Source organism: Catharus ustulatus, chromosome 13 (assembly GCF_009819885.2).
Source record: "Catharus ustulatus isolate bCatUst1 chromosome 13, bCatUst1.pri.v2, whole genome shotgun sequence".
NCBI lineage: Eukaryota > Metazoa > Chordata > Aves > Passeriformes > Turdidae > Catharus > Catharus ustulatus.
In genome coordinates, this window is record NC_046233.1 from 15,875,408 (window position 1) to 15,900,701 (window position 25,294).

General features: G+C 41.9%; 2 protein-coding genes and 4 non-coding genes across 24 annotated transcripts in view; 5 read left to right on the forward strand and 1 right to left on the reverse strand.

The window, feature by feature from the left end:
* PBRM1 (polybromo 1) overlaps positions 1 to 17,273 on the reverse strand; it is a 55,972-nt gene extending 38,699 nt beyond the window's left edge. For 5 of the 19 annotated variants that reach the window (XM_033071763.1, XM_033071769.1, XM_033071758.1 and 2 more), the window contains exons 1-12: positions 17,202 to 17,273; positions 14,738 to 14,869; positions 13,610 to 13,765; positions 12,775 to 12,872; positions 12,085 to 12,232; positions 9,682 to 9,822; positions 8,922 to 9,038; positions 8,422 to 8,490; positions 7,557 to 7,655; positions 7,064 to 7,149; positions 4,492 to 4,590; positions 2,920 to 3,011 (exon numbers count right to left, since the gene is read on the reverse strand). In XM_033071763.1, the coding sequence (XP_032927654.1) occupies positions 2,920 to 3,011; positions 4,492 to 4,590; positions 7,064 to 7,149; positions 7,557 to 7,655; positions 8,422 to 8,490; positions 8,922 to 9,038; positions 9,682 to 9,822; positions 12,085 to 12,232; positions 12,775 to 12,872; positions 13,610 to 13,765; positions 14,738 to 14,785 (1,153 nt within the window). In that variant the 5' untranslated portion in view covers positions 14,786 to 14,869; positions 17,202 to 17,273. Of the gene's footprint in view, positions 1 to 2,919; positions 3,012 to 4,491; positions 4,591 to 7,063; positions 7,150 to 7,556; positions 7,656 to 8,421; positions 8,491 to 8,921; positions 9,039 to 9,681; positions 9,823 to 12,084; positions 12,233 to 12,774; positions 12,873 to 13,609; positions 13,766 to 14,737; positions 14,870 to 16,759; positions 16,778 to 17,201 lie in introns of those variants that run through there. The other 14 variants (XM_033071770.1, XM_042779705.1, XM_033071760.1 and 11 more) reach the window with 8 other exon arrangements.
* A 116-nt stretch (positions 17,274 to 17,389) lies between these two features.
* On the forward strand, positions 17,390 to 24,355 carry GNL3 (G protein nucleolar 3). Its single transcript, XM_033071985.1, has 15 exons — positions 17,390 to 17,455; positions 17,716 to 17,774; positions 17,883 to 18,020; positions 18,623 to 18,736; positions 18,891 to 18,974; positions 19,212 to 19,347; positions 19,809 to 19,912; positions 20,173 to 20,308; positions 20,722 to 20,809; positions 21,170 to 21,353; positions 21,961 to 22,103; positions 22,779 to 22,915; positions 23,409 to 23,647; positions 23,837 to 23,918; positions 24,008 to 24,355. The coding sequence occupies exons 1-15, from the start codon at positions 17,443 to 17,445 to the stop codon at positions 24,094 to 24,096; spliced, it is 1,746 nt and encodes a 581-aa protein (XP_032927876.1). The 5' UTR covers positions 17,390 to 17,442; the 3' UTR covers positions 24,097 to 24,355.
* On the forward strand, positions 19,395 to 19,467 carry LOC117002697. Its single transcript, XR_004419343.1, has one exon. It is a non-coding gene; the product is annotated as a small nucleolar RNA SNORD19 (small nucleolar RNA).
* Positions 20,550 to 20,623, forward strand: LOC117002698. Its single transcript, XR_004419344.1, has one exon. It is a non-coding gene; the product is annotated as a small nucleolar RNA SNORD19 (small nucleolar RNA).
* LOC117002700 lies at positions 21,028 to 21,103 on the forward strand. The gene has a single exon (XR_004419346.1). It is a non-coding gene; the product is annotated as a small nucleolar RNA SNORD69 (small nucleolar RNA).
* On the forward strand, positions 21,604 to 21,677 carry LOC117002699. The gene has a single exon (XR_004419345.1). It is a non-coding gene; the product is annotated as a small nucleolar RNA SNORD19 (small nucleolar RNA).
* Positions 24,356 to 25,294: the final 939 nt, after the last annotated feature.

Below are 25,294 nucleotides of genomic sequence, written 5' to 3' on the forward strand. Positions count from 1 at the left end.
AAATGTTTTACAGTGATTATGTAATAAGCCTAAAAAATACATAGTAAGTATTTAAAAATTTCATAGCAAACTTATCTGGTAATCCTGTTTCAGGATTAGGATGAATGAAAGAAAATCTATGAAGAGCTAACACTTACCGCAGAAAAAATTAGGAGAAACATTACATGAACAACAGAAACACAACAGCAATGAGAAAGCATTGGTACTGGAAACACAGGACGGGAAGCAGCAAATGGTCACACAAACAGTGCTATTGGTACCTTGCAGACAGACATCACAAAATCTGCATGGCTTTGCACACGCTAGAGTTAAATTATTCACCCCTTTTCCCCTCTGTGAGTGTGAGGGACAGCCTGCAGATGACACTCTGGGTAATTCAGCTACACAAAACACAGCTCTCTAATGCCAGGTTTCCAGCTGGCATTTCCATTATTGCTCAGAGGAGGCTGGCACAGCTTCAAGCTCTCTATCCACGTTCAGTAAAGTCATATAGAAATGGTGACAGAGCCAGGGCACACCCAGACTGTAACAACACAGAGCTGTCACTGCTGCTCTGCAGCCTGACACCAGATCTGTGTTAGTGTGTGGGACCTACCAGGGTCACAGGCAAAGCTGTAACAAAATCAGGCATCAGCAGATGTGCAAACATGCAATGAAGATGTTCATTACTGATTTGGGGAGACACTCAGAATTATCCTAATGATGCCAAACAGCATCATTTAATGACCCAGCATCTGCTGTACCACAGCCAGCAAAGCAGGAGCTGGACAGAATAACTCAGGTAAAAACAAACCACTGGAGCTATCACTGAAATCAGGTACAGTTTCAAATATAAGTTAAGGTTCCATTTATCCAAACAGTTTGGTCTTTTTACTCCAATTGTTCTGAGTGCTCCACCAAAAAGTAAGAAACAAACAGAAAAAGCAGAATAACTTCTTTCCATGAAAGAGAAAACATGAAGGGACTAGTCAAGTATTTGCTGTTCTCTGCCATGTGTGAGCCAGCAACAAAACAGTTCAATACCCTAAATAAGAAATGTACTTCCTTTGTGTTGAAAGTAGAACACAAGGCATTCCCTAAAAAGAAATCTAAGTAAATTAGATATTAATTAGTAATGAAAACATTTGTGTATTATAATTTTCTTGTATTTTAATATTTACATAATATACAGCTACAAACATTTTCATTATGATGTGCATGTTCTCTAAAAGTGATGTGTAAACATCACATATTCTTACCTAACTAGAGAATTATACTGATCTCCTAATGACACCTGCTATATTAAGAGCCAAAGAAGAATGCATTTTCCAGACTAGAAAACAGAAAAATTCTTATTTTTGCAATAATAATATTTTTGCTCTTATAGAGCAAATAATCACTGTACATTCTTTCATGTGCAGGAGCAGCAGGTCCCATATCCCCAGCAAGCACTGGCAGGGGAGAGGGACAGGCAGTTATTTCCTTTTGTGCTGCTGTTACCACAACCACAGCTTGCAGGTACCACAAAAAAACCCCACTGTCTCCTCTGAGGTCCCAAAGCACCCAACAATGCTCAATGTCCAACTGAAGATGGTTGTCACTAAAGCCAAAAGCAGATCCAGTCTTAAACCATCTCTAAATGATACAGCAAAAACAAAACACCCTTGTTTACATAATTAAATACACGAAAGTAATACCTAATGACCACCTATGCCTCTGTAGATTTATAATGAGGAGCAAGGGAGCTGCTCCCATCCTTGTACACTGGAGATGGAAATGTTCTACAAGCTCCATCACACCAAAACACCATCTGCAGCTGTCAGGATAAACTCTCAGATGGAAACTGATATTATTCATTGCTTAGGCAACAGCTACAACCAAAGAAGCTCATAAAGATTCAGTTCTCTGCTTCAAGGAGGAGAGAGTTCTATTAATGTTCAGTCATGCAGCCCTGTTCTCATTTATTTTAAAAAGCGTTAGAGGAATGAAGAAAATGAGACAGCAGAGCAATTAATAAAAATACCAGTTGGTTTAAAGAAAAACCCTTGTCACTGAGAGACTGAAAGCATAGGCTTGTCCAAGTAGTACACTGGAAGGACAGAAAATCTTAGGGGGTGACAGGTAAAATAACCAAAAAAATAGCATTGCCTCTTAGGTGAATGCAATAAAGATAGGAGAGCTTCAACAGCAGCAAGGCAAAAGTCTCACACATAGAGAGGTCTCATGAAAATTACAATAATGTCCATAGCAAAGGTGGCACCTGAAAGTCATTAAATCACTCCAACAATTTCAATCACTAAAACAGAAAAAGCTACATATTTTTACAGCATTGAAATTTGGAAAATATAACAGCTAACAAACAAGCAAAACCCAGCTAACAAATATTCCCCACACATCCCAGAAAACAGCTGCTCTGAAGCAACAACCAAACTCTGAGCTAACCAGGAATCAAAATACTTTTGCTTACTGCAAGAGCTAAAATCCAAAAACAATTCTACATACCCATCCACTAGAACACTGTGGGGAGTATAGTTCGATTACCAGGTAAGAAATAAATGCCCCAGTAATACATATTGAACAGATGCATCTTTCAACATCAATGAAGAAATAATGTAAACAAAAAATTAAACAAAGAAAGCATTCCAGCATTACTAATCTCTTTAGCTGCATGGAGCATCCAACGTCTTCTGTTCCATTTTAGAAAGAGTAAAACCAAGCAACAGCTCCCTAAAGTATTAGTTGGAAACACACAGAAAATTCAAAGTATGCCAGCAAGTTTGCCCTACCCTATCTCACTAGCTGCAAGATTCAAAGGAATTACACAGTGAGTGCAAAATATTTTTGAAATAAATGTATCTGAGTTTATCAGGAGCTCTACAGATGTGCTCATTGTAAACATTTTATTGAGAGGAATTAGAGAAAGTGCATTTCAGGTCCTACCAGCCAAAGCTGCATCCTCATCGCTTTCTGATCCATATTGCAATGCCATGGTTATTGCTGATAAACGATCCCCTTGGGCTGATCTTTTGTTACTGTGGAAGAGAAAAAGTAAAGACATTTTAAATATGGGGGAAAAAAAAGATAAAATTAAAATGAAAAAGGGGAAAGGGGAAAGGGTTATCACATTAACCATTAACAGAATATGTGAGCAAATACGTGAAGCTCATGACTCCATAAGCAGGAACACAGGCACAACTAAAGAAGGCTGGAGACTTTACCAGGAGAAACTCTTAACAAGCCATGAGTGTGCCTCTATTTTGTGAGCTGGTCCATTCAACACAGTCAGAAAACTGAACTCCAGCCAACTAACTTCTGTCCTATTTTGTATACTTGAGTATTTGATTAATTGCAAGAGAAGGGGAATGATAAGAAATCTCTCCCAATTAATAACTTTGTTATTTGATCCTGTTTTATTGGGATTTGTCTAGAGGAAGGAATTCAACACACTAAAAGTTGTATATTCTATCTCCTCCCATTCCCTCATCCCCACCTTTGGCATTTTCAGCACACACAGTGCCTGCACATGAATCAGCCCTCCTGTTTCTTGGAGTAAACTGGCATCCACGCTGGCTACAGTCTCACCAAGATTTCCTCAGCATCCCTCTCTTTTGTTCCAAACCTGGAGCACAGTATTTCCTATCATACTACATAAGCTATGCCTGACATTCTCTGCCTTTTTACAAGATCAGCTCTTCAGGCACCTCCAGAAACAGGCTCAGCCTTGTCCTATCAGAGCCAAGTGAAGAGGGGGAAAAAGCAGATGGGCTGAGTGCATGCCTGAGCCCTACACTTTCCTGTACATCCTTTTCTGCCTTTTGCCATAAACACACAGGTATCATCCCCTCAGTCTGTGGGTCATCTCTCTAAAACATCCACTCAGCTCCTTCAGTCCATGACTTTGGGCTCCATCTGTCCCTGCAGTCCTCCAGGGCAGCAGTGCTGCTGTGTGGTGCTGGGCTGTTGCCTGATGAAGCCACTTCTTGCTGTGCTTTGGCTCTTTTCACCAAAAAACCTTCATTCACCCGGGTCATTTTTATTGCAGTACCACTGACAGGGTGTGCAAATCCACACCTGGAGCAAGAGCACATCCTCTCCCCTGATGGCCTGAGGTGCCAGGGGTGCCTGGAGCTGCAATTCACCTTCCCACTGCCAGTGCAGAACCACTGGAGCCACTGCAGCCTCAGCATCCTGAGCCATCCCTGGCTCCATGAGGCCCTGCATGATGCACTTGCCCAAGCAGGTTCTCTACCTGAGCAGCACCATCCAGCCACAGCTGAGCAGCCCAGGTGGCTTCACCCCTGTGCTGCTGGTGCCAGCTGCTGCAGCCACCCCCACAGAGCACTGCACACCTCTCACTCAGCAACAACAACACTATCAGTGTGTTACCAGCATTAATCTCCTCCTAATCCCAAGCCCTGCATTGCAACAGGTATGAGGAAGACAGTCAAATAAAATTTGGCATTTCCAAACGATGATGACCCAGCTTTTCCTCCAATGGCACAATTTACTTACCGATAATATTTGTTAGAAGAATTTCTCTCATCCCCAACACTGCCTTTACCCTGTGAGGAAGGACCTGTCAGCTTGGAAGCAGCCAAATTTGATGCAGTCCTTAAGGCAGGAGAGGCAAGCCAAGGAAAGGGGGAGGAAAAAAAAAACAGGCCCACCTTAAACCCATGAAAAGACACAGCAAGAAAAAAAGCTTTTTACAGAATTACTTTGATAGATCAGCCAAAAGGTTCAGAGACAGATGTTTGGAAGCAAAAGATAAGTAATACTGAGATCTTTTCAGCATTCTAGCATTTATGGGGATTTTGTTTAAAAAGTCAGAGGAAAGTAACATTTAGCTCAAGCATTGAGAGCTGTACACACAGCTCAGCCTAAACAGCAGTGAAAGCAGCCAAAAAATGTCCCTTAGCATCCAGATAAGGCAAATCATACAGGTCCAGTCATGTTTTATCAACATTTAAAGTCACTGTCAAGTTGGTTGAATATTATCAAGCAATTCAGTTTTGCCACTTCAAGGGAGGACAGTTAAATGCACCCACAAAGAGCAGTTTAAGTATGGCAAAGGAGATTATGAGCTCTGCAATAAAAAACATCATTTTTGACACAGGGGTAACATATAAAGCTTAGGTTAGCAGCATTATAATGATCTGAGTTTGAGCCATCAATGACAAAGAACAACAGAAGAAAAATACAGAAAATGCACTTGAAGTGAATTTATGGGGGGATTTTATCCAAATCAGCAATAGGTAAAGGAGAACTTCCCTTTAAGACAATTAAACATTTAGGAATTTAAATAAAAATAATGATTCTGGGAAGCAGATTCTTGAGAAAGAAACAAAAAAAAAAAAAAGAGAATGGTTCAATAGAAAAAGTAACCAGTGAAATACAAAATAGAAGGTGAAAGGTTTGGTTTTCATGACACTTCTCTTATCCCAATTTTTTCTGCATTCAGCCCAGTGTTATTGCAGCCTGCTTCAGGCATTATTTTTTCCCCCAAGTTAGAGAAACAAAGAAGGGAGCTGTCAATGATTCTGATAGATGATTTCAGCATTTGAAAGTCTGCTGAGAACACAATGCACAAGAGAACATCTAGAATAAGGCAGCTGAGAAGTGAAAATGGGTTGGCAGTGCAAGAGAGGAATTCAGCTAACAAATATCAGTGTGATTTATCTGTCATCCCTTCTTACACAGTCAGCTTTCTTTTAAAGAACCGTTTTGAGCCTCAGAAATAAATATGACACACACCCTAACATCCTGAGCTTCACCAAAGGCCAACACAGTGAGAAAAATAAAATACAATCATAATTTAAATAGAAAACCTCTATGCCTCTGTATAATTCTGGTTACTGTAAAGCAAACACATATGTGCAAAGTCTTCTGGCACTACACATACTCTTAAGAAGGAAAATTATTCCCCTGTCAGGAATTACAACTTAAAGAGTATTTCTGCTTTTTATTTTTATATGCTCCAACAATGATTCACTCGACCATGAGGAGGATGCTGATGCTGAACAAACCAACCAGAAAAAACGCTTCTCAAAAAACGCAGAGCAGTAAAAATCAACCAGGCAACTTCCACTTCTTTCACACAACAATTCTAGGCAACACTTTTAATACTGACACCATACACACAGAAAAAATTAAACTACCTTTCAGTTAAGTAAGGCAATGCCAGTGTTTCCAGATGTACCACACAAACCCTTGCAGGAAATGACAACAGTGGTTTCCCAGCACCGAATACCAGTAAACATCTCTAATATGTAAAGAGATTCCACCTTGTAAGAGTTTCCCAACTCCCTGAATGGTTTGCATGACATTGCTTAATTTTTTGGGGATAAATGACACAGCTCACTACTTTTGAGTGTTACTTATAAATACAATGTTTATATGAGAAGAAATTTAATTGCATTTCAGTTAAGAAACACTTATAATGACTGCATCAGTTCTCTGTACACTATGGATTTTCACAGAAAGAAAATGTTGTTTCCTAAGTAAAATCATTCCATGAAACAAATAGAGCTATCAACTCTCATCAGGTGTTTTATACCAGCATATTTAGGGCCAAATTGCTTCTTCACTGATTAATAAATCCAGATCTTCAGGTTCCTGTGCCTCTTTTCATAGCTAAAAGTGCTTTTCAAACAAGATTGGACTTCCCTCTAAGTATCTTTTGCCCAAGGTTCTGTTCCTCTGTTTCTGCCCCCACCTAACTGTGAGCCCTCTGGTTTCAGTTCCTAACAAGGTTCAAGAAGATCCAGCACTTTTCAATAAAATAAAACACCTTGCTCCTCACTTTTCGTTTTCTGTAATTGACTTATAAACACGTGGTAGAAGTTGGCCATAACTTAGTAAAGATCAAACTGACACTGTTTTACACAAAAATATTTCACCACAGAAGTATTTCAATGAAAAAAGCTTTCTTTCAAAAACTATTTTAACCAATGTAGAACTTTTAGAACAACACTAATCAAAGCTTCCAAGTCATTATTTTCCACTATACTCCCCACAGCACAATTAAGGGAACGTCAACAGAGGTTTTTATATGAGATTGTAGAAAGAACTCTGTTTGCAGTACCTGATTCGGAGACTTGACTTGGCCAACTCACTGTGTTCAATCTCAGCCTTTTTCATATTAAATATCTTTTTAATCGCATTTGCATCCTGTCAATTAGAAGATTTTTTTTGTTTAATGTTGAAAGTGAACAATATTGTAATCAGATATTTCCAGCTATCTAAAACAAAAATTAAGGTGTTTTTACATTTAGATATAAAACAATTTGGCATGAGAAATGAAGCATGGAACAAAGTCTGCCTGAAATACTCCCACACAGTATTTTTACAGTGGCCTGAAAAAACTGAATAGAAGACCCGAGCAGCTTCAAGCTCAATTTTTGTTATTTTTGTACCCCAATTCTACTAAAAACAAGATAAAAAAGAAAACCCATTAAAAGCTATTTAAAAAAACCAAGGCAAACAGGGTCTTGAGAGCTTTATGCTCAAGGCTTATTTAAGGATCAACCAGCAAGAAAATCTGAACTCAAATCACACTATGAACAATTGAAACTAACCTTGAATACTTGGGATCCAGGCTCATTGTAGGTTTTGGCATTCTTTGCCAGAAGATCTATGTCCTTGGCCATGGCATGAATGCTTTTATAAGTTCCATTCTAAACAACAAGAAGCAGAACTGGTTAAAGTAGAAACCACCAGACAGCATGAGAACTAAGCCAATAGTGAAAAGCAAAGGAATTCATATTCAATACAGGGAATGTTCACAGAAAAACAACTTATTTCTAAAGACAACAGGTAAGTATCTGGAAGAAGAAAACAAAGACAGTAACATACATATATGGTAAGTCTTTATAAAGCTCATGAATGCTAAGACTGAAAAAAACATTTAATAGATAATACTACCCTAATGTTGAAGAGTTCTGACAAAATGCTGCTTTAATTTTATTCTCTAGTTCTATCAGTCTGTGTCCCATCCCTCCCTACTATACAAAATGCTAGAATTACAGAACAATATTTCAAATTACTGGAGAAGTAAAATGAAAAATGCATCAGTACAAAACATCTATTTATAGCACTAGAACAGAAGTAGGTGATGATAACACACAACCAATCCTCAGTACTCCAGTGTTTTACATGAGCAGCACTTGCCAAAGAATTGCTTTAAGCCATTAAACATCAAGGAACCTGAGATATTCTGGCTCAAAGCCAGCACTCCAACAGCTCACAATGCTTGATCTTCCACACAGCTACTTCTGCAGCACTAACCCAGCACAGAACACTGAATCACCACAGTGTGCAGGTTTTGTAATAGCAGGAGGAAAACACATTGCCTTTCCTGCCACCATAAATCCTGACTTCTAACAATTCTGGAGTGCTTACTGTTAAAAAAGGCCATACCCCAACACATTAATATGTTCATACCTGTATCCTTTGGGCAATAGTTTTAAGATCTATGGGTTCCTTTATTATTGCATAATAATCTGGATATTGCTGGAAAAAAGAAATAATTTATGTATTACTATAAACAGTCACAAAGCTTTTGCTCTAACAGCTCACAGAACAAGCCATTAGATGAACTGAAGATAAGAACAGTGTAAACCTCAAAATATGGTACTAGGTTTCAACTTGGACAAGCCAGGCAGATCCAAGGAATTCAATAAAGTGACATAAGAGACCAATTCTGATTGAAAATCAAACCCATGGTGATGGTTTTCAGAGTATTTATTCTGTGGGTTAAAACTATCACCACAAAAACAGAACATGGCTGTTCTGAAACAGAGCAGTAAAAACAGGTGGAGTTTGCCACTGATGAGGCAGAAACAGAGACCTGCCCCCTGAGCATAGCCATCACAGCCTGAAACATCAGTGACAGAAATGTCCAGGTTTCCAACCTGGAACACAACCTACATGAAAATACTCACCACTTTAGAAGGAAGTTTCTGAAACAGTTCACTTATGAGGCGTCCTGAGGGGTTTGTGGCAACAGCTACAGCTTCAAGAAGCTGTTCCAGAATTTCCTTCAGGTAACCTGGAGATGACTAATGCAGGAAACAAAAATCACAAAAAGTTTTAATAGCAGCCAGAGTGGAGTGATTCAAGTTGTGCTGAAATAAAGGAATTTACACTTCAAAGGCAGAAAAAAAATCAGCTACAAAATACAGATGCAACTTTTGAAGACAACACTGTTTATGTAGGTACAGGTACACTAGAAAACTCTGATTTCAGCTTTACACTGCAGACTGTCAGACACACATCACAGTTACTGAAAATGTGCATCCCAACATCCCAAAAACCAGGCTAGCCCAAATTTACTCTCAGAACACTCCAGGAACAGCTGCACTGACTGAATGGGCACTTGCTGGTAACTGCTGGAATTAGACACCAGTCCTGCTTGCAACACACCTCAATGCTGGCATGAATTCAAGCACACTTCATATTATTCCAGCTAGACCAGAATTATGCTTTACCCATGTCAGAAACCCTCGCAGCTTTTTTTTTTTGCTAGGCAGAAGGGAAACACACAGACAATGATGTGATTAATTAATTAACTTGCATAAGAAATACCCTTTGGAGGATAATTTAACAATGAAAAGTGAAAAACTCGATTTTTCACCCTCTCACAGTCAGCTGACATCCACAGTTACAGCCTCCCCCTTCTGCAGCTGTCATGCCCACACTTACTAATTCAGAATTTGCTTGATTGTCATGCCCTTCCTCATCATCATCATCGTCCTCAGCATCACCTTTCTGAACAAATTCATTTTTTGTGCGCAAATACAGCTCCCATAGTTTGCAGGCAGCTTTATATTCAGGAGAATCTGGCTGTAAAAACAAATCAAACATTCCAGTCAGAATTCAGGGCATTCTCATGGGGGGAAATTTGTAAGTTATTAGCTAAAAGGTATTAAATACATTAAATGAGTAATAGAAAACTTGGGAAATTCCTGCTTTATTTATTCTTCAACAGAGGACTTAAGAATCACAATAAGCATTAGAAAATATAACCTGAATCACTCAAAAGCATCCAAGTCTTTCAGAAAACTTAGCAATAAAATTAGCTGGGTTGAGGTTTGGACAAGCCAATTAGATGAATCTGGAGAAATCCGGTTTTGCTGAAGTACACCACCAGCATTTAAAACAGACTAAATTTCAGTATGCCATAAATTTTATTTAAGCCAATACTGCTGTCATTGCATGACTTGAAAATTAACTTCTACAGAAGAATGCCAATACATATCTTTGGAAGCACTGCATTACCACCCAGCATTAACTGGGAAATTCCAAGGAACCTGACAACATGCTATCACCTGGGTGCACCTCTAGATGCATCTTTTAGAAGAGGTAGTAGCATTAGTTAGAAAATTACTTTTAAAAATACAGAGCTGATAGTGGCAGACAAGCATGTGCCTATTAACATTACCCTGAACAAAGACAGCTTTTCCACCCATATATTTTTCCTTCCCTTTCCTCTGTCATTAAGGTTCTATTTCAGGTATTCCTGCTGATAATGTCACCTTATTACTGCTGATTGCACTCTTCTTACTTCACTCTCTCAACCTCTGACAGCTTGTAATACAAATGAGAAACCAACATGAGAACTGTTCTTAATCTTGCCTTATTAGGCTGAAATATTCTCAGCACATTAGACCAGGTGTTACTTATAGAGAGCAGATTTTTAAGGGTATCCTGCTCCACAAATCTGCTTCCTTCTGTATTAATTAATACAAGATGCTCAGGAGTGAAAGACTTGACCAGAAATACAAAAAACCCCAAAAGCTGCTGTTCGGCTGAGCACTGCCAATAAAACACCTGCTGGAATGAAGACCTTGACAATCAATAACTGTCCCTGGTTTGTCCATGCCATGGAGCAGCCTGGGAAAGGCAAAAGTTGAAAAGAAGAGATTAAGTTTGTGTACCACAGCTCCAGCTCACAGCTCCATAATTCTCTGGAAATGTCAACATTCCCTCATCCTGGAATAATGGATAGCTATTTTTATTCTAATGCAAGGTGTCTATGACACAGTTAAATTTTGAGCCCACAATTCATAGGCCAAGGCAACACACATTCTGTAAAACCCCAATCATTCTCTCCTGCCATCAAGTCCTTTTCACTCATGTGAAATACATTAATGTTGGGGTTTTCACACTGAGTGCCTTGCAAAGCTCCAGGAGTACAAAATGGATTTGGTAATCTTTGTACTTCTCCTCCTGGAAGCAGAATTCACAAATGCATTAACCCATAAATCTGACTGTTTTCAAGAAGCTACTACACACACATATACAAGTAAAACAACACTGTTTTTCTGGTTGTCACCTGGCTACTCTGGCTGGGTTATTCAAAAAGCACTCATTTAGATTGTCTCCAAAGTCAAAGATGTGAAAGGCAATATTAGCAGGTTTAGATTTGCTGTATCATCCCATTCACCACATACAATTTCACTGGTTTATGGATTTAACACAGCCTTTCATTAAACAAGATTAATCCAATTTTTTCCCCACTTCCTTATGAAAACTGCAATAAAACCCATTAATATCCATAATAAAACCCACACCCAGTTTGGGGGAATTGCCATGGGGGTTGTCTTGATGACATTACATTCACATCTATCATCACAGACCATGACAGGTCAATGGGCCTTTCTTTCATTTTATTAAGTGGCAAATGGAAGAGAAAGATTAAACACTCCTACCATAAACTTGCTGTTAGCATAAACATTTATTTCTGGGAGGAAAAGAAAATAAATCTTTCTCCATTTCAAAGGGTTACACAGAGGGTGCTGTAAAATGAGAAGGCTTTGACAGAGGAATATTTTTCTCAGTTTATATCTCCATTTTTGCTTTTGATCTCTTTTGGAAAACTACATGAAGATCATCCTCACATTATTTTACAATTTTCCAAAGAAAAATTGCTATAGTAGAACATCTTACAAAGATACAGTCAACATTATGGAAAAATATGTAAATAACTGCAATATGTGCTGTTATCTTACCAAAGGCTAAACTGAAGAGGTTTTGGCCAAACCAAGGCAGAATTTGAACATCTACACTCCTTTAACAATGGATTTTTATATGTAGTTTGCTCACCTTATAGTAAGCCTTTGCATTGTTAAAGAGAAGCTGGAAATCAGCAGTCAGCACATTCACATCATCATATTCCTCCATCTTCAGCTTTTGTTGGATTTTCATTAAATCAATTGGCTGAGAAACCACTTCATAATAATCTGGCTGATTTCTGCAAGGACAAAAACAGGCATCATATTTCAAGCAGTAGAACCCAAACCACAGCACAAAGCTTGTGCATTTTTATGACTAAATAAACCAAAGAAAGTTCCAATACATCTTTGTTACAGATAAAAGATGTGACAGTGCTCTCTTCATGCATGTTCTGTCACTGTCTTCAATTTTCTGAGTTTAAGAGAAAATTTAGACTCTTAGATATTGCATTTTCAAGGGTCACTTCTATCAGCCTTCTCAAGCTGTGACCTTAGTATCACATCCCACCACTTATACAGAACATCTTATAATCAAAGGCATAGATGTTCCAGGCAGATGTCACAAGAAACATTTTAAATTAATTCAGATCATCCTTTTTTCTTTCCTGAAAAAGAGCACCAATGTAAGCACATCCCAAAGAATGATTACATCAAACACTGATGTGAAATGATGACAGATGTAGCTTAGATTTTTCACAAATTATTGCTGAAGTATTTCTCAATTTCCACTTCTCCCTGATTAAATCCCTGGTTCAAGGTTTAACCAGACCTGTGGCCTTACCTTCTCTTGGGTGCCCTGATGAAGAGCTCACAAAGGAGCCTGCCCTGCTCATCTTTGTAGTCTCTGATGGTGTTGTAGAGCTCATGGCAGACAGCAATCTGAGAGGAAAAAAAAACGAAAAAAGGAAAAGGGAGAGAATTTTAAGGAGGTAACAAAAAACCTGCTTACAAAGGGAAGGACAAGCTGCCTATCCACAGCATGCCCTAAAGCAGAAGTGAGAAGCAATTAGAGCACCTCACACTTTAGCAGGATACCTGACAAGTGTACCAGGTACTGCAGGATTTCCATTTATTTTTTGAACACAGGGAGCTTTATTTCAATGCTAATTTTAAGTAAAACAACCAAAATGCAAATTAATTCAGCACAATTCTCTCCAAGTTATAAGCATCTACAAGAACAACAGGGGTTCTTTTGCTCTGCAGTTAATCAACATTAAACTGCTCATGCAAAGGCATAGCAGAGGCATTGTACACTTCAGCAATCACTGCCTGTGCCATTCCCCACTCATCCCTCTGCATTTGCTATGCAGACACAGCTCTCATCTTCTGCACATTATGATTTCAGCTCATTCTCCAACATCCTTCCATCTGCTAAAATCATCAGCAAGAAGAGAAAAGCAGCAAAAACAAAACAGTAAAGATGAAAGTGGTGAGCCAGGACCAAGCCAAAGCCAAGGCTGAATGAAGTCCTAAACAAAGCTCAGCCAAGGCACGAACAGATTCAGGACCAGTGTACACGTGCTACATATGGTCACTAATTTTACAGTCCAGCATATTCCAGACAGAGACACAGTATCCCTGAGAAAAAAAGGTGCAATCAGTAAGAAGGTACTAACAGGATCTACAGTTGGGAGATTGGAAAGTCTCCTCCTCTTCCTGCTTGGGCCTGGAATATTGGTGGAGTGATGAGCATCATCGAAATCTCCGCCGCTGACACTGCTGGAAGGAGAGGTAGCTCTTCGCCTCTTGGAACCCATGGAATCCAACTTCTTCTATAATGAACAGAAACATTCTTAGAGCCCTGGCATTGCACCCAAACCCTCTGCTGAGAGCTGCCTACAGAGCTAGCAAAGCTTCTGATGATGCTACAGGTCAGTTAAGCCATTTCTGTAAACTCAAAGTTGTGCAAATTTGCAAGAGTAAAGGGAAATCAAAATGCTCCTACAGTTTTATAGTCACCAATGACAGCAGGACAGATCCCCCAAGTTCACACTGATGGAGGTGAATTCAGAAGCTCTTAGCAGAATATATTCTTAAATTCTCTACATTTTCATACCCCATCCCAGGCATGACAACTAAGCAGGAACCACTGTTTCCAACAAAAAGACTGTACAGAGACACATGCTCAGTTCTGGTGTAAAAACACTTCATTCCATGTCAAACTAAAAAAAAAAACCAAAATAAAAAACCAACCAACTAAAACAAATTACAAATGAAAAGGGCCACAGAGTACCTTGTGTTATATTCAAGTGAAAAACTGCTCTGAATCACTGTGGGACTTCCCACTTCCACTTTATGTGTGGGATGAATGGAGAAGTAGAAAAAGCCCCCTCCTCTTTTGGCCATAGTTTTGCATTTACCAACACAAGCAGTGACAAATGAATAACCACCAACCAACAGCTATGGTAATTTATGGAACAAGTTGATGGCTCTTTCCCAACTTCCAGTGACAGCATCAGAAAAGTATCTTTATTTGTGGCTGTCTCAAAAGCTGAGGACAGAATTGATGCATCTACCCCAGCCTATCCCCATTTTCCAACCAAATCCAGGAATTTCTTTCAGGAGGCACTCAGATGATTGACAAGGTAAGGCAGCACAAGGTAACTGCGTTAAAGCATTTCTGTTAGACACAGAGATAACTTCAGGCACACACATGAGATGAATAAGGTAGGAATAATTAACAGTCAGAAAAAAGAAAAGCAAAAGGCCAAGGCAGAGGGATGGAGGTACAATCAATAATTTACCAGATTTACCAGAGTAGAACCAGCACCTCGAAAAGCCAATCTCCTCATAGTGTCTGATGGGCAAGCACAGATACTGCGAGAAAGGGACACTCTGAGAGTGGCAAACCAGTAATGGTGTTAGTACAGCCACAACTGGAAGACAAGAAAAAGGAAAGAGAGAAGGAAGAAAATTCAGAGTAGGTAGATAAAGAATAAAAACCAAGAATAAAGTAGATAATTACAGTGACAGAGAAAAAAGCAAGAAACAGAAGGCAACTTTTTTTAGCCCAGTAGAAACTCTATGAAGTAATTTTGTACACAGAATGCTAGACACTTCTGTCATTGTCACAGTAAAAATACATTTCTCTAACGTTCCTGAATATGCATTACAGATTTCACAGCCACTTGTTGGAGAATGATTCATCAAGCAGAGCAGAAAGTAAACAGAAGTGATACCTGACCTGAGAGTACAAACCAGAAAGCTGCAAAAGTTACAGAATGCAAAGCAGTACAGTGCTTATAACAACATAATCTTAAGGTCAACAAACACTTAATAAACTCTAAGATGAGGCACCTCCATCACTCTTCAGAGTGGATTTTTATACTCAGAAGTAAACAATAAGTATGCAGCCATACACTAAAAATACTGTTTCAATTTCTAAGCAGTCTACAAGTCTGGTTTTTTCCCCCAAAAATTCCATGTGAAATACACAGAATCATTTTATGGCAAAATGTTTGCTTCCATGTAGCTCTTCCAACTCCCGCCTTCAGTCAAATCCCAGAAAGATTCTTTTTCTGTTCAGCACTCTGGACATTCTCATAACACAGACACGCAGAAAAGCTCTGTGGTTTACCAGCAGGCAATTCATTTTGGGAACTGACAACAGCCTCATGCTTTGGCACTGCCTCTAACTTTCATCTGAGGGCTACAATCTGGAGTGGCTCCACCAGGCACATGCTGGGAAACACAAGCCCTTGGTAGGGGAAGAAAGGCAGGGGACTACCAGAATCAATAATTCCGCTTCAACCACGAACCCAAGAGTAGACTCGGCCCAGTCCCTTCCTGAAAAAGATCTGGGAACCTCCCAACCAGCACTTGCCTGCAACCTGCACATCAGTGCTCCATGGCCACTGTCTGAGGCGCAGTGCTGCGCTCTCAGCCATACTCTGACACTGCTGTGATCAAGATACCCTCACCACTCCTACACAGCCCCCAAAACACGTTTTTATCCTCTAATAATCGTGCAAAACATGTATCGGTCTGGACAACATCACAAACACTCAGTGAGCGACCTGCTGATGTAACTCCCTGCAGATGAGGCTCCAAAACACAAACTTCCCCCTAGATTGCCACTCCTAAGCACAGAGAACTCAGCTGTGCACAGAAACACACAGTTTTACTGAACGTTTCTCTAGAGCTTCTTCTACAATTGCATTGCTGGCTCCCAAGTCTCCCAACACTCACACCAAGAGCTTCCACCACTACCAATGAGCCACCTCCAATGCAACAGGAGCTTGAGAATCTCCTTGGTAATTGCCCTCACCAGCCATAAAAATGTCACAAAACCACAGCAAGAATTCACACACATACTATGTACACAACGGGGGGAAGGTTGTCTCCCAAAAGCTGTACGGAAGGACCAGAAGTGTCCAACTCCATCCACTCCAACTTCCCTACACAAACAGGTTTTACACGCATCGGACATAATACACTTAAAATAAAACAATGCGTTCTATCACACGGTTCATTTGCTGCCTTCAGGCGGAGGAGAGCTAAAAGCCAATAGATACCATGGGTAGCACTGATCGCTATCAGGATCTCCCCCGTTTCACCAGGAACACGAAACATTTAGCAGAAGGAACAAGGGAGGGAAACGCAGCCAGAATTTCCCCCGGTACCGATCCCATTGAAAGCTGCTACGGGATGGGAAGAGGGGGCTGGCAGCAACCAGGCACAGTAAAAGGGCAAAGCAGGCGAAAAAGCGAGAGGGGCAACACATCCATCGTTTTATCAACACAAGGGGGGATAAAAAACAAAGATACCAAGCGTGTAACTGCCCCGGAGCGCCGGAGCCCCTGCCCGAGGAAAGCTGCTATCCCCGCAGCAGACAAAGAAAAGCCCTCTCCCGGCACCGGGCGGAGATCCCGGCGTCCCGGGCCCGCCCGCGCTGCCGCCACAGCGGGCAGGAGCCGCCGCTGCCCCGGGCCCGCCCCGGGCAGGGCCGTTGTCACCCCGCGGGCCCGGCCCGCCGCCGGCACGGGGAGCACGGCGGCAACAGCGCGGGAAGGGCCGAGGCGCACCCGGGCCGGCGGCCGGGCACCGGCACGGCCACACGGCCCAGGCCCGGGGCGGGTGTCAGGGGCAGGCGGCGCTCGGCGCCCCGGGCCCGGCGCAGCGGGGCCGCTGCGCGCTCGGGCGGCGCCGCCACACAAAGGGAGGCGGCGGCCTCCAAGCCCCGGCCCGCGCCCCGCCCGCGCCGCTCACCCCGCCGGCTCCGCTCCGCCTCCCGCAGCCGCGGCCGACCCGGGGTGGGTGCGCGGGGTCCGCCCGGCCCGGCCCGTCCCGTCCCGCCGGTACCGCCCGTCCCGACACTGCCGGTGCCGCCGCCGCCGCTGCCGCAAAGCGCGCCCGGCCGCCCAACGCGCCGAGCCCGCGCGACACCCCGGCGGGGCAGCGCCGGCGCGCTTTACGGCAGCGCCCGCCGGCGGGAGCACGTGGCGGCGCCATGAAGCGGCCGAGTGAGCGCCGGGAGCGGCACCGGGAGCGGCGCGGGACGGGCAGGGGGGCCCGCACGGGGGGGAGGGGGCGGGCACGGGGGGGAGGGGGCGGGCGCGGGCCGCAGTCCGGCGCCGGGAGGTGGCGGCCGCCCGTGGCCAAGCGATCGGCAGCGATCGAGGGCGCGGGAATCGGGGCCTGGGGCTTGGGGGAGCGGCGGCGGGGGCTCGGTGGCGGGGTCTGTGTGTCGGTACACGGCGCTGACGGGCGCGGTGCCTTGCAGAGCTCAGGAAGGCGAGCAAGAGGCTGAGCTGCCACAAGCGCTACAAGATCCAGAAGAAGGTGAGGCTCGGCCGAGCGCGGCCCCAGCGCTGCGTTTGCTGGTTTCGGGAATGCTGCGTTGAAATTTTTGACCTCAGATTAAGAAAGTTTTCTTGTGCTCGCCTGCAGATCAGAGAACACCACCGAAAAGTCAGGAAGGAGGCCAAGAAAAAGAAACAAAAAAAGCCCAAGAAAGACCTCGGAATTCCCAGCGCTGCGCCGTTTAAGGAAGAGCTTCTGCGGGAAGCGGAGCAAAGAAAGCAGAGGGTAAAATGCAGTTTGTGGTAAAGGGGACAAGAACTGAGACCATTCCTTTCTTTAAGGAACCTTTGTGTGCATAAGTGTGCACTCAGAGATAAAGTCATGGCAGATTCTAGATGGTCCCATTAGACTCGTGCTTTGGAAAAATAATTTATTTCCAGCATTGTACAGTGCGCAACGATTGGTTCTTTTTTTTTTTTTTTTACCTTTATTTCCTCACTGTGCATGTGAACGTGCTGGAAGTGCCATTTCTAATGCAATCAGAATTCCCTGTGGTGCTGGGATATAGAGATGTCCCATCAGAGTCTTAGGAGTTAAACCATGGCAATATGTGACTACACAGAAAGTAGGGATCTGCTGTCTGCAGTGTGGACTAATGTGACATGGGAACAACCTTTATCAGCTGTAGTGATAGAGCTGCTATTTTGGGATCAAGCTAAGGGATGGCAGCCGCTGGGTAGGATGCAAAAAAGAGTTCCCAGAATCACTTGGACAGTCAGGACTTCTGAGCTGGCTCAGGAGTTTGGGTCAGGAATGGGGAGAAAGAACATTCTTCCTTGCCACCTTCAAAGATGTTTTATCTGGCCTGGGTTTTTGTTTGCAATCAGCTTGAAGAACTGAAACAAAAGCAGAAGCTCAACAGACAGAAAGAACATGAAAAGAAGAGGAAGCTGGAAGCTAAAAAGAATGCAGCCACAATCAAGGAGAAAGCAGAGGGAGAGGTAGGGGTCCTGTATGATTTTGGTTCCTTGAACCTGTAGAAGTCATCCTGAAACTGCACCTTCTTAAGCAGCACGTTTGTTACATTTTCATGCACACAAGTATTAGACACTAATTCTCATTTAAATAATTTCCTTTTGTTTTTATTTGCTTTAGGAATCCTCTGGCAAAACTAAAGGAAAGACTAAAAAGCCGCTGAATAAAAATTCTAAGAAATCATTCTGCAGGGAGCTCATGAAGGTGAAATGCTTTAACTATTTTTATATCATTAGATGAGAGTCAGCAATAAGACCACTTGTTATTTTAATTTTTCTGCATTACTGTTTAAAACACCAGGTTTGTCTGTGATAAACTAGAACACTGAAGTAAGGGATTTTACAACAGAAAGTGTTTACAACTATTTTTGCAGGTGACAGCTATACCAGAGTCATCTGGTCTGTGATATCTTATTTAATTTTTGTCTTTTTTCTGACCCAGGTGCTTGAGGCCTCAGATGTGGTTCTGGAGGTTTTGGATGCCAGAGATCCAATGGGCTGCCGGTGTCCTCAGCTGGAGCAAGCTGTCATTTGCTCTGGAGGAAACAAAAAGCTGCTGTTGGTTCTGAACAAAATTGGTAAGAAACACAGGTTTTCTCAAAGTGTTACTGGCACTGTGCTATGTGAGCAATGAGGATTTTAAATGAATCTGAGTTTCCATTGAAGACATAAGATCCAACTCTGAGCTCACTAAAAAGGCTGGGAATTACTGAGTTACCAGCAGTTAAATAAAGAAAATAAAATGCCAAGAGCAACAATAAGAGCAAAGGGAACTCTGTGGTAGAATAGCCTTTGCAAGAATTGTGGAATAATCCTTCACAGAACATCATTCTGTACCAGTCTTCTAGCAAGAGCCCAGTATTAAAAACCTAATACAGAGGCCAGAAATGGAATTGTGATGTGTTCTGCTAAGGCAGAAAAAGAGACTCTGTGTGCCTTTGGGGAATGTACTCAGTATTTTATACTAGAGTTCTCAGCCAAACATTATTTGTCATGGTAAGATTAATTTAAGGAGTGAAAGAACTGCTCTTCTTCCCAGATTTAGTGCCAAAGGACAACATAGAGAAATGGTTGAAGTACTTGAAGAAGGAGTTTCCAACAGTTGCTTTTAAGTCAGCAACAATGACGAAGGACAAGACCATGGTAAGAGTACTGCCGGCTGTCCCATGAGAAAGTCATGTGTTTGCAGTCATGTGTGTTGAAACATCTTTAAAATTCCTTTTCCCCTGGTTTGATTGCACTTCTGTGACTGATGGATGTGCCTTTGACTAAGCTTTGACTAAGCAGTACAGTGGGGGAATTCTTACCACTGAAATTACAGTAGATGAAGAAATCTAAGTATCCATATTTTATCTTCTTTAATAGCTCCTGATGATGGGGTTTTTTGCCTTTGAATCCTATAGCAGGAACAGGTCACAAAAAGACATGCACGTGTTGATTTCTCAGAAACCTCTCAGTATGTCGGAAGCAAATGCCTTTTGAAGCTTCTTCAAGAGTATGGCAGGACCCAAGACAAAGCCATTCAGGTTGGGGTAGTAGGTAAGTGTTTGGAGAAACAGGAGTTTCCTTCTATGAAGCTTTGGGATCCTGTATTACAAACTGGTTTGCTAATGAGCTTTCTAGTCGTTGTTCTTTGCTCTAAGGTGCTCAGTGTTGGAGTACTTCAGCTGACAGTGACCCATGGTGCACTTCCACGTGTAGCATGGGCATCTGTGGCAGCACAAGGAAGGCCTGGCACTGCCTTCCCCACAGAATGTAGCACCACAAATCCTGCAAGTGTGAGAAATGAGGATACATTCTTTGTCTTACTTCTGCAGTGAAGACTTCAGATCCAACTCTGATCTCACACTGATGCATACCTTAGCAAAGATACCTGGAAGAAGCTGTTTTGATCAGTGCTAAAAAACTGTTTGCTTATTTAAGTTATAAGGACTTCTGTGATTTTTCCTCAGGTTTCCCTAACGTGGGAAAGAGCAGCATAATCAACAGTCTGAAAGGAAAGCGTGCTTGCAATGTTGGCCTGGCAAGAGGTGCTACCAAGTAAGCTCAGTGTGATAAAAGCTGTTCCTTTCCTTGTTTGTTGTGTTTCACTTACCATGAGTTTGTGTTTCAGTCCATTAGGGGCAAAGCACACCAGTGTGCAGTTTTAAATGCATATTAAAACCTGCAAGATGAAAGGTATTGCTATATATGATGCAAGCTCTCTCCAGGGGATGCAGGATATAAACTTGATGTTTTGTTTGTTTAAATTTCTATCCTACACAAAGCATATGATGACAAAACACTGAAACTGACTGTATGAAGTACATTCAATCCAACACTGAGCTTTGTGTCTTGCATCCCTCACCATTACCAGCCCTTCAGTAATTCTCTGCTCACAGTGCATTTCTCTCTGAACAGGTCCATGCAAATTGTGCACCTTGATAAGCAGACAAAGATGCTGGACAGTCCAAGTATAATTGCAGATCCTTCCAACAGTGCCCTGGCTCTGGCCTTGAGAAGTATCATAGACCCTGAAGGATCAGACTCAGCAGATGTGCTTGAAGGAGTAAATGCCATCATAAATCACTGCAGTAAGCAGCAGGTGAGCTCCATCTTTTTTCTACATCTCTCACTGCATCAGACTTCTCTGTAGGTTTCTTAGGCCCAATAATGAAAGTTCATTTTGCCTTAGCTAATTCTGATAGTTTTTGAACTGCTTTCCCTAGCCCTGCAAAGTGGCAATGCCAAGTGTGATCTTTCATCTTACAAAGAGAAGGCAGAACAGCATGCCACAATCCTGACAGCCAGAATAAACAACATTTTAAGACCTCATCACCACACAATCAAAGAGTGAAAAATGATGATATTTTCTGTGTCCTATGGTTACAGTGAAGACCTCAGATCCAACTCTGATTTCACTCTAGTTTCAAGCAAATTAACCTAAGCCTAATTGCCTTTCATTTCTGTGAGAAGTGTTTTCACAGATCAGTGTGCTGTCTCTGTACACCCACAAGTCTGGGTAAATGGCAGATAAGTTTGTTGATGAAGTAGGCATTTTGCTTCATAATGTTTACTCCCACATGTGAGAGAAAAACAGCTTTTCACTTACTCTGTCCTCACTGTTATCCTACTTCATTTACTCTTTTATTCCTAAAACTAGAAGAAAGGTAGGCATTTCTTTCTAAATGTGCCATTTTCTTTTATCCTAGGTAATGATGCACTATAATATCCCAGATTTCAGGGACCCTGAAGAGTTTTTATCTTTACTGGCTCAGAAAAGGGGCATGCTGAAAAAAGGAGGTGTTCCTGACATAGAAAATATGGCTAAATTAGTGCTTTGTGACTGGACAGGGTATGTATACTGTGAACTCTGTGCTGCTCACCTTTTCTCACTGTTAATCCAGCACAGCAGAGGCACTGAGTTCAGCAAAGTACTTACAAAGGAGAAGCTGCTTTTTTCCCTTCCTTTCTCACATTTTACTTGGGTAAAGAGCTGGATTGTCCAGCAGATTCAGAGAATGCCATCCAGTGATAATTTTCTAAAGTAGTGAAGGATACAAAGCAGAGTCAAAGACTGTTGCACATTATTCCACAGACAGTTTCTGTAACAGAAATCTGCTTTCCTCTCAAATACCAAGTCCATGTTGTCCTTTTCTAGACAGGAAAGAGTGTGGCAAACTTTCTGTGAAAATTTAGGGTGGTTCCTATATTCTGAGGGTAAGAACAAATGTAACAAATTCAGTAACTGACTATCTCCCTTGCTCAAGTGGCTCAGCTGCTTTTACAGCTCATGGTTTTACAGGCAGCTGATCTGTGGTGACAAAGTGCCATTGCATTTTCCTCTCAGGAGTTGGCTATCCCCTTAATCCTATAGACAACTTCAGAGTCAAATTTTAATATCTGTTGAACTGCTGATAACTAATAACTATTAATTTGAGAGCTTTGTGTTCTGGATTTTATTCTTAAATACAGTGATTTAACTTTGCTATCTCTAGCTGTTTTTTAATGCTGATTTTTATTTTCTCAGAGCCAGAATAAAGTACTACTCACAACCTCCAGGATTTCAGAAACCACCACCCTATCTTACAGAACAAAAAGTAGCTGAAATGCAGAAAGGCTTTAATTTAAATAACCTAGAACAAGAAAACAGCAACACTGTTCAAGGTAGGACTGTTCCTGTAATAGACTACCATTAACCACAGAGTAGCCTGGGTTTGAAGGGGCCTTAAAGAGTGTTCTGTTCCCAACCCCTGTTGTGGGCAGGGCCACCTTTCACTCAGACCAGATGATTCAGAGCCTACTGCAGCCTGCCCTTGAACACTTCCAGGGATGGGGCAGCCACAGCTTCTCTGGGAAACCTGGGCCAGAGCCTCACCATTCTCACAGTGAAGAATTTTTTCCTGCTATCTAATCTAAACCCACTTAGGTAAATTTACCTATACTCAAATCCAGGTTTTCCAGCTCCTGGCAGTTTTCTGTAGATGCCTCAGGGAAAGCTTTTCTCAGAGAATTGTCCTTCCCTTGGTGGCAGAACCCTGTGTGGGAGCCCTGTCTGTGGCAAGGAGGGGGCAGAACTGCCATGTCCCCACTCAGGGGCTGGCATTACCTCAGTGCTGAAGGACAGGGACTGAACAGACACTTGCTGTGTTTTCTGCAGCTGTAAAGCACCCCAGTCCAGCAAGCAGCATTGCTTTTCAGTCAGCTGGAATGACAAATGGGACAATAGAGGAAAATAAAGTGATAGAGGAAGGATCTGACTGGGGAACCATGGAAACAAGCAAGGAGGAGGAAGAGGAATTAACAGGAAGTGAAGATGATGAAGATGATGTAGAAGAAGAAGAAGATGATGAAGATGATGATGATGAAGAAGATTATGATGATGATGATGAAGAAGAGGTAAAGGGGGGTTTCACACTAGGGTTGGGTTTTTGTCCTGAATTAAGGAAACAACGTTGTTCCAAGTCACTTGGCCTCAGCAGTGAGGCTTAGCTAGGGAACATCCACACACCCCACCAGGCTCTGTCAGGTTTCATTTCCATGGGAGATTTCATAAGTGATAAATAATGTCTGACCTCTGACTTGTAGGAAAGCCAAGTTCAGGTCACCAGAAAAGCAAAGCCTGGAAGACACCAAATGAATCCTCCACATTCCAAAGGGCAGAAGGCAGGTGTGTATTCAGAACCCTGGCTCAAGGATGGGCTCTGGTACTTCCAGGATTTGCACTGGTTTCACTAACACATGATTTTCTCTTCTCAGGAAATGAGCGTTCTAGATCACTGTCCTTCAGCTTAGATAAACCAGTAGATGAAGATGATGCCTATGATTTTAATACAGACTATGTGTAACAAATCAGGTGGGAAGGCACTGGTTGGAGAGCTACTCCTGGCTCTCAGAACTGTCAGGAAGACAGGTTGCAGCAGAAGCTGGAGGAGTGCTGCAGAACCAGAGCTGCTGCAAAAACTCAAGTGTTGCTGTGTCAAATAATGTACATAATAGTGCATCTCCCTTGATAGTTCCAGATTTTATACAGGTCTAGGAAACTGATTGTTATTCAGATTTGTCATAAAGTTTATTTCCTATATTAAAGCCTATTTTAAAAATTCCTAAAAGACTTGCTTAGTCTGTTAATTTTGCCTTACAGAAAGACCTCTCAAGAAGATAAACCCTTTGCCTTTGAAAAAAAATGATGTTTCATTCTCATTACGTCCAAACAACTCAATGTCACAGTAAATTTTCATTCCTGCACAAAATCTTAAGTTTTCCTAGATTTTACCCCTAAAGCAAGACTTTAGGCAGTGACTTTTCAGTACATTTTTGCAAAACTTGTAGAATTTTCATATGTAAAGCTTGGCTAGAAAATGCTCCTTATGTCAGCTAGATATAAGGTACTTTACCCAAACACTGTCTCATGTTCTGAACTTTCACTGGGAATGGTAAATGAGATTTATTAGTAATCCATCTCCACTGGGGAGCAAGTTTGATTGATCTTACAGTGCTCTTGAATAAGAGTGTTGTTTCCTGATGGCACCTGTTATACCTGGCAATTACTGGTAAATATAAAGCAAAACTGCCCTGTGTAATAAGGATGTGCTGCTGTGCTCAGCCTGTAGCAGAAGTGGGAGAGCAAGAGAATTACCAAGAGGCCCTGCAGCTGCTCAAAGAATTCAATGTTTACAATTAATGCCTGACACTAAATATCTCCTGTGCATCTGTTTTCTTCCTATTAACTGAAAAGTATGATTTCTGTGTTCTTTTCCCTCAGTGCATACTGAGATTCTCACAGGCAGCTTAAAAAGTGCATACACAAACAGGTACTTCCTTTAAGCCTGCTAAAACACAGCCTGCTCAGCTGAATTACACTGGTGTCAGCTAATCTAGGTACAGTCTTTCAAAGTTAGTAAGTGAATTTAGTTCATTACTCCTAACTGCTTCAAGGACAAGAATGGTTCTTGTTCTAATGGTTCATCAAAACCCAGGAAAAGAAACAATATGTAACAAACCAGATTGGGGTATGCATGACAGAAATAGAACTACAGGCAGTGA

Coding starts and splice junctions, on each gene's coding strand:
- GNL3 (XM_033071985.1), top strand. Junction 18,975..19,211: donor TCTGCAGGGAGCTCATGAAG/GTGAAATGCTTT, acceptor TTTCTGACCCAG/GTGCTTGAGGCCTCAGATGT. Junction 19,913..20,172: donor TGACGAAGGACAAGACCATG/GTAAGAGTACTG, acceptor TGAATCCTATAG/CAGGAACAGGTCACAAAAAG.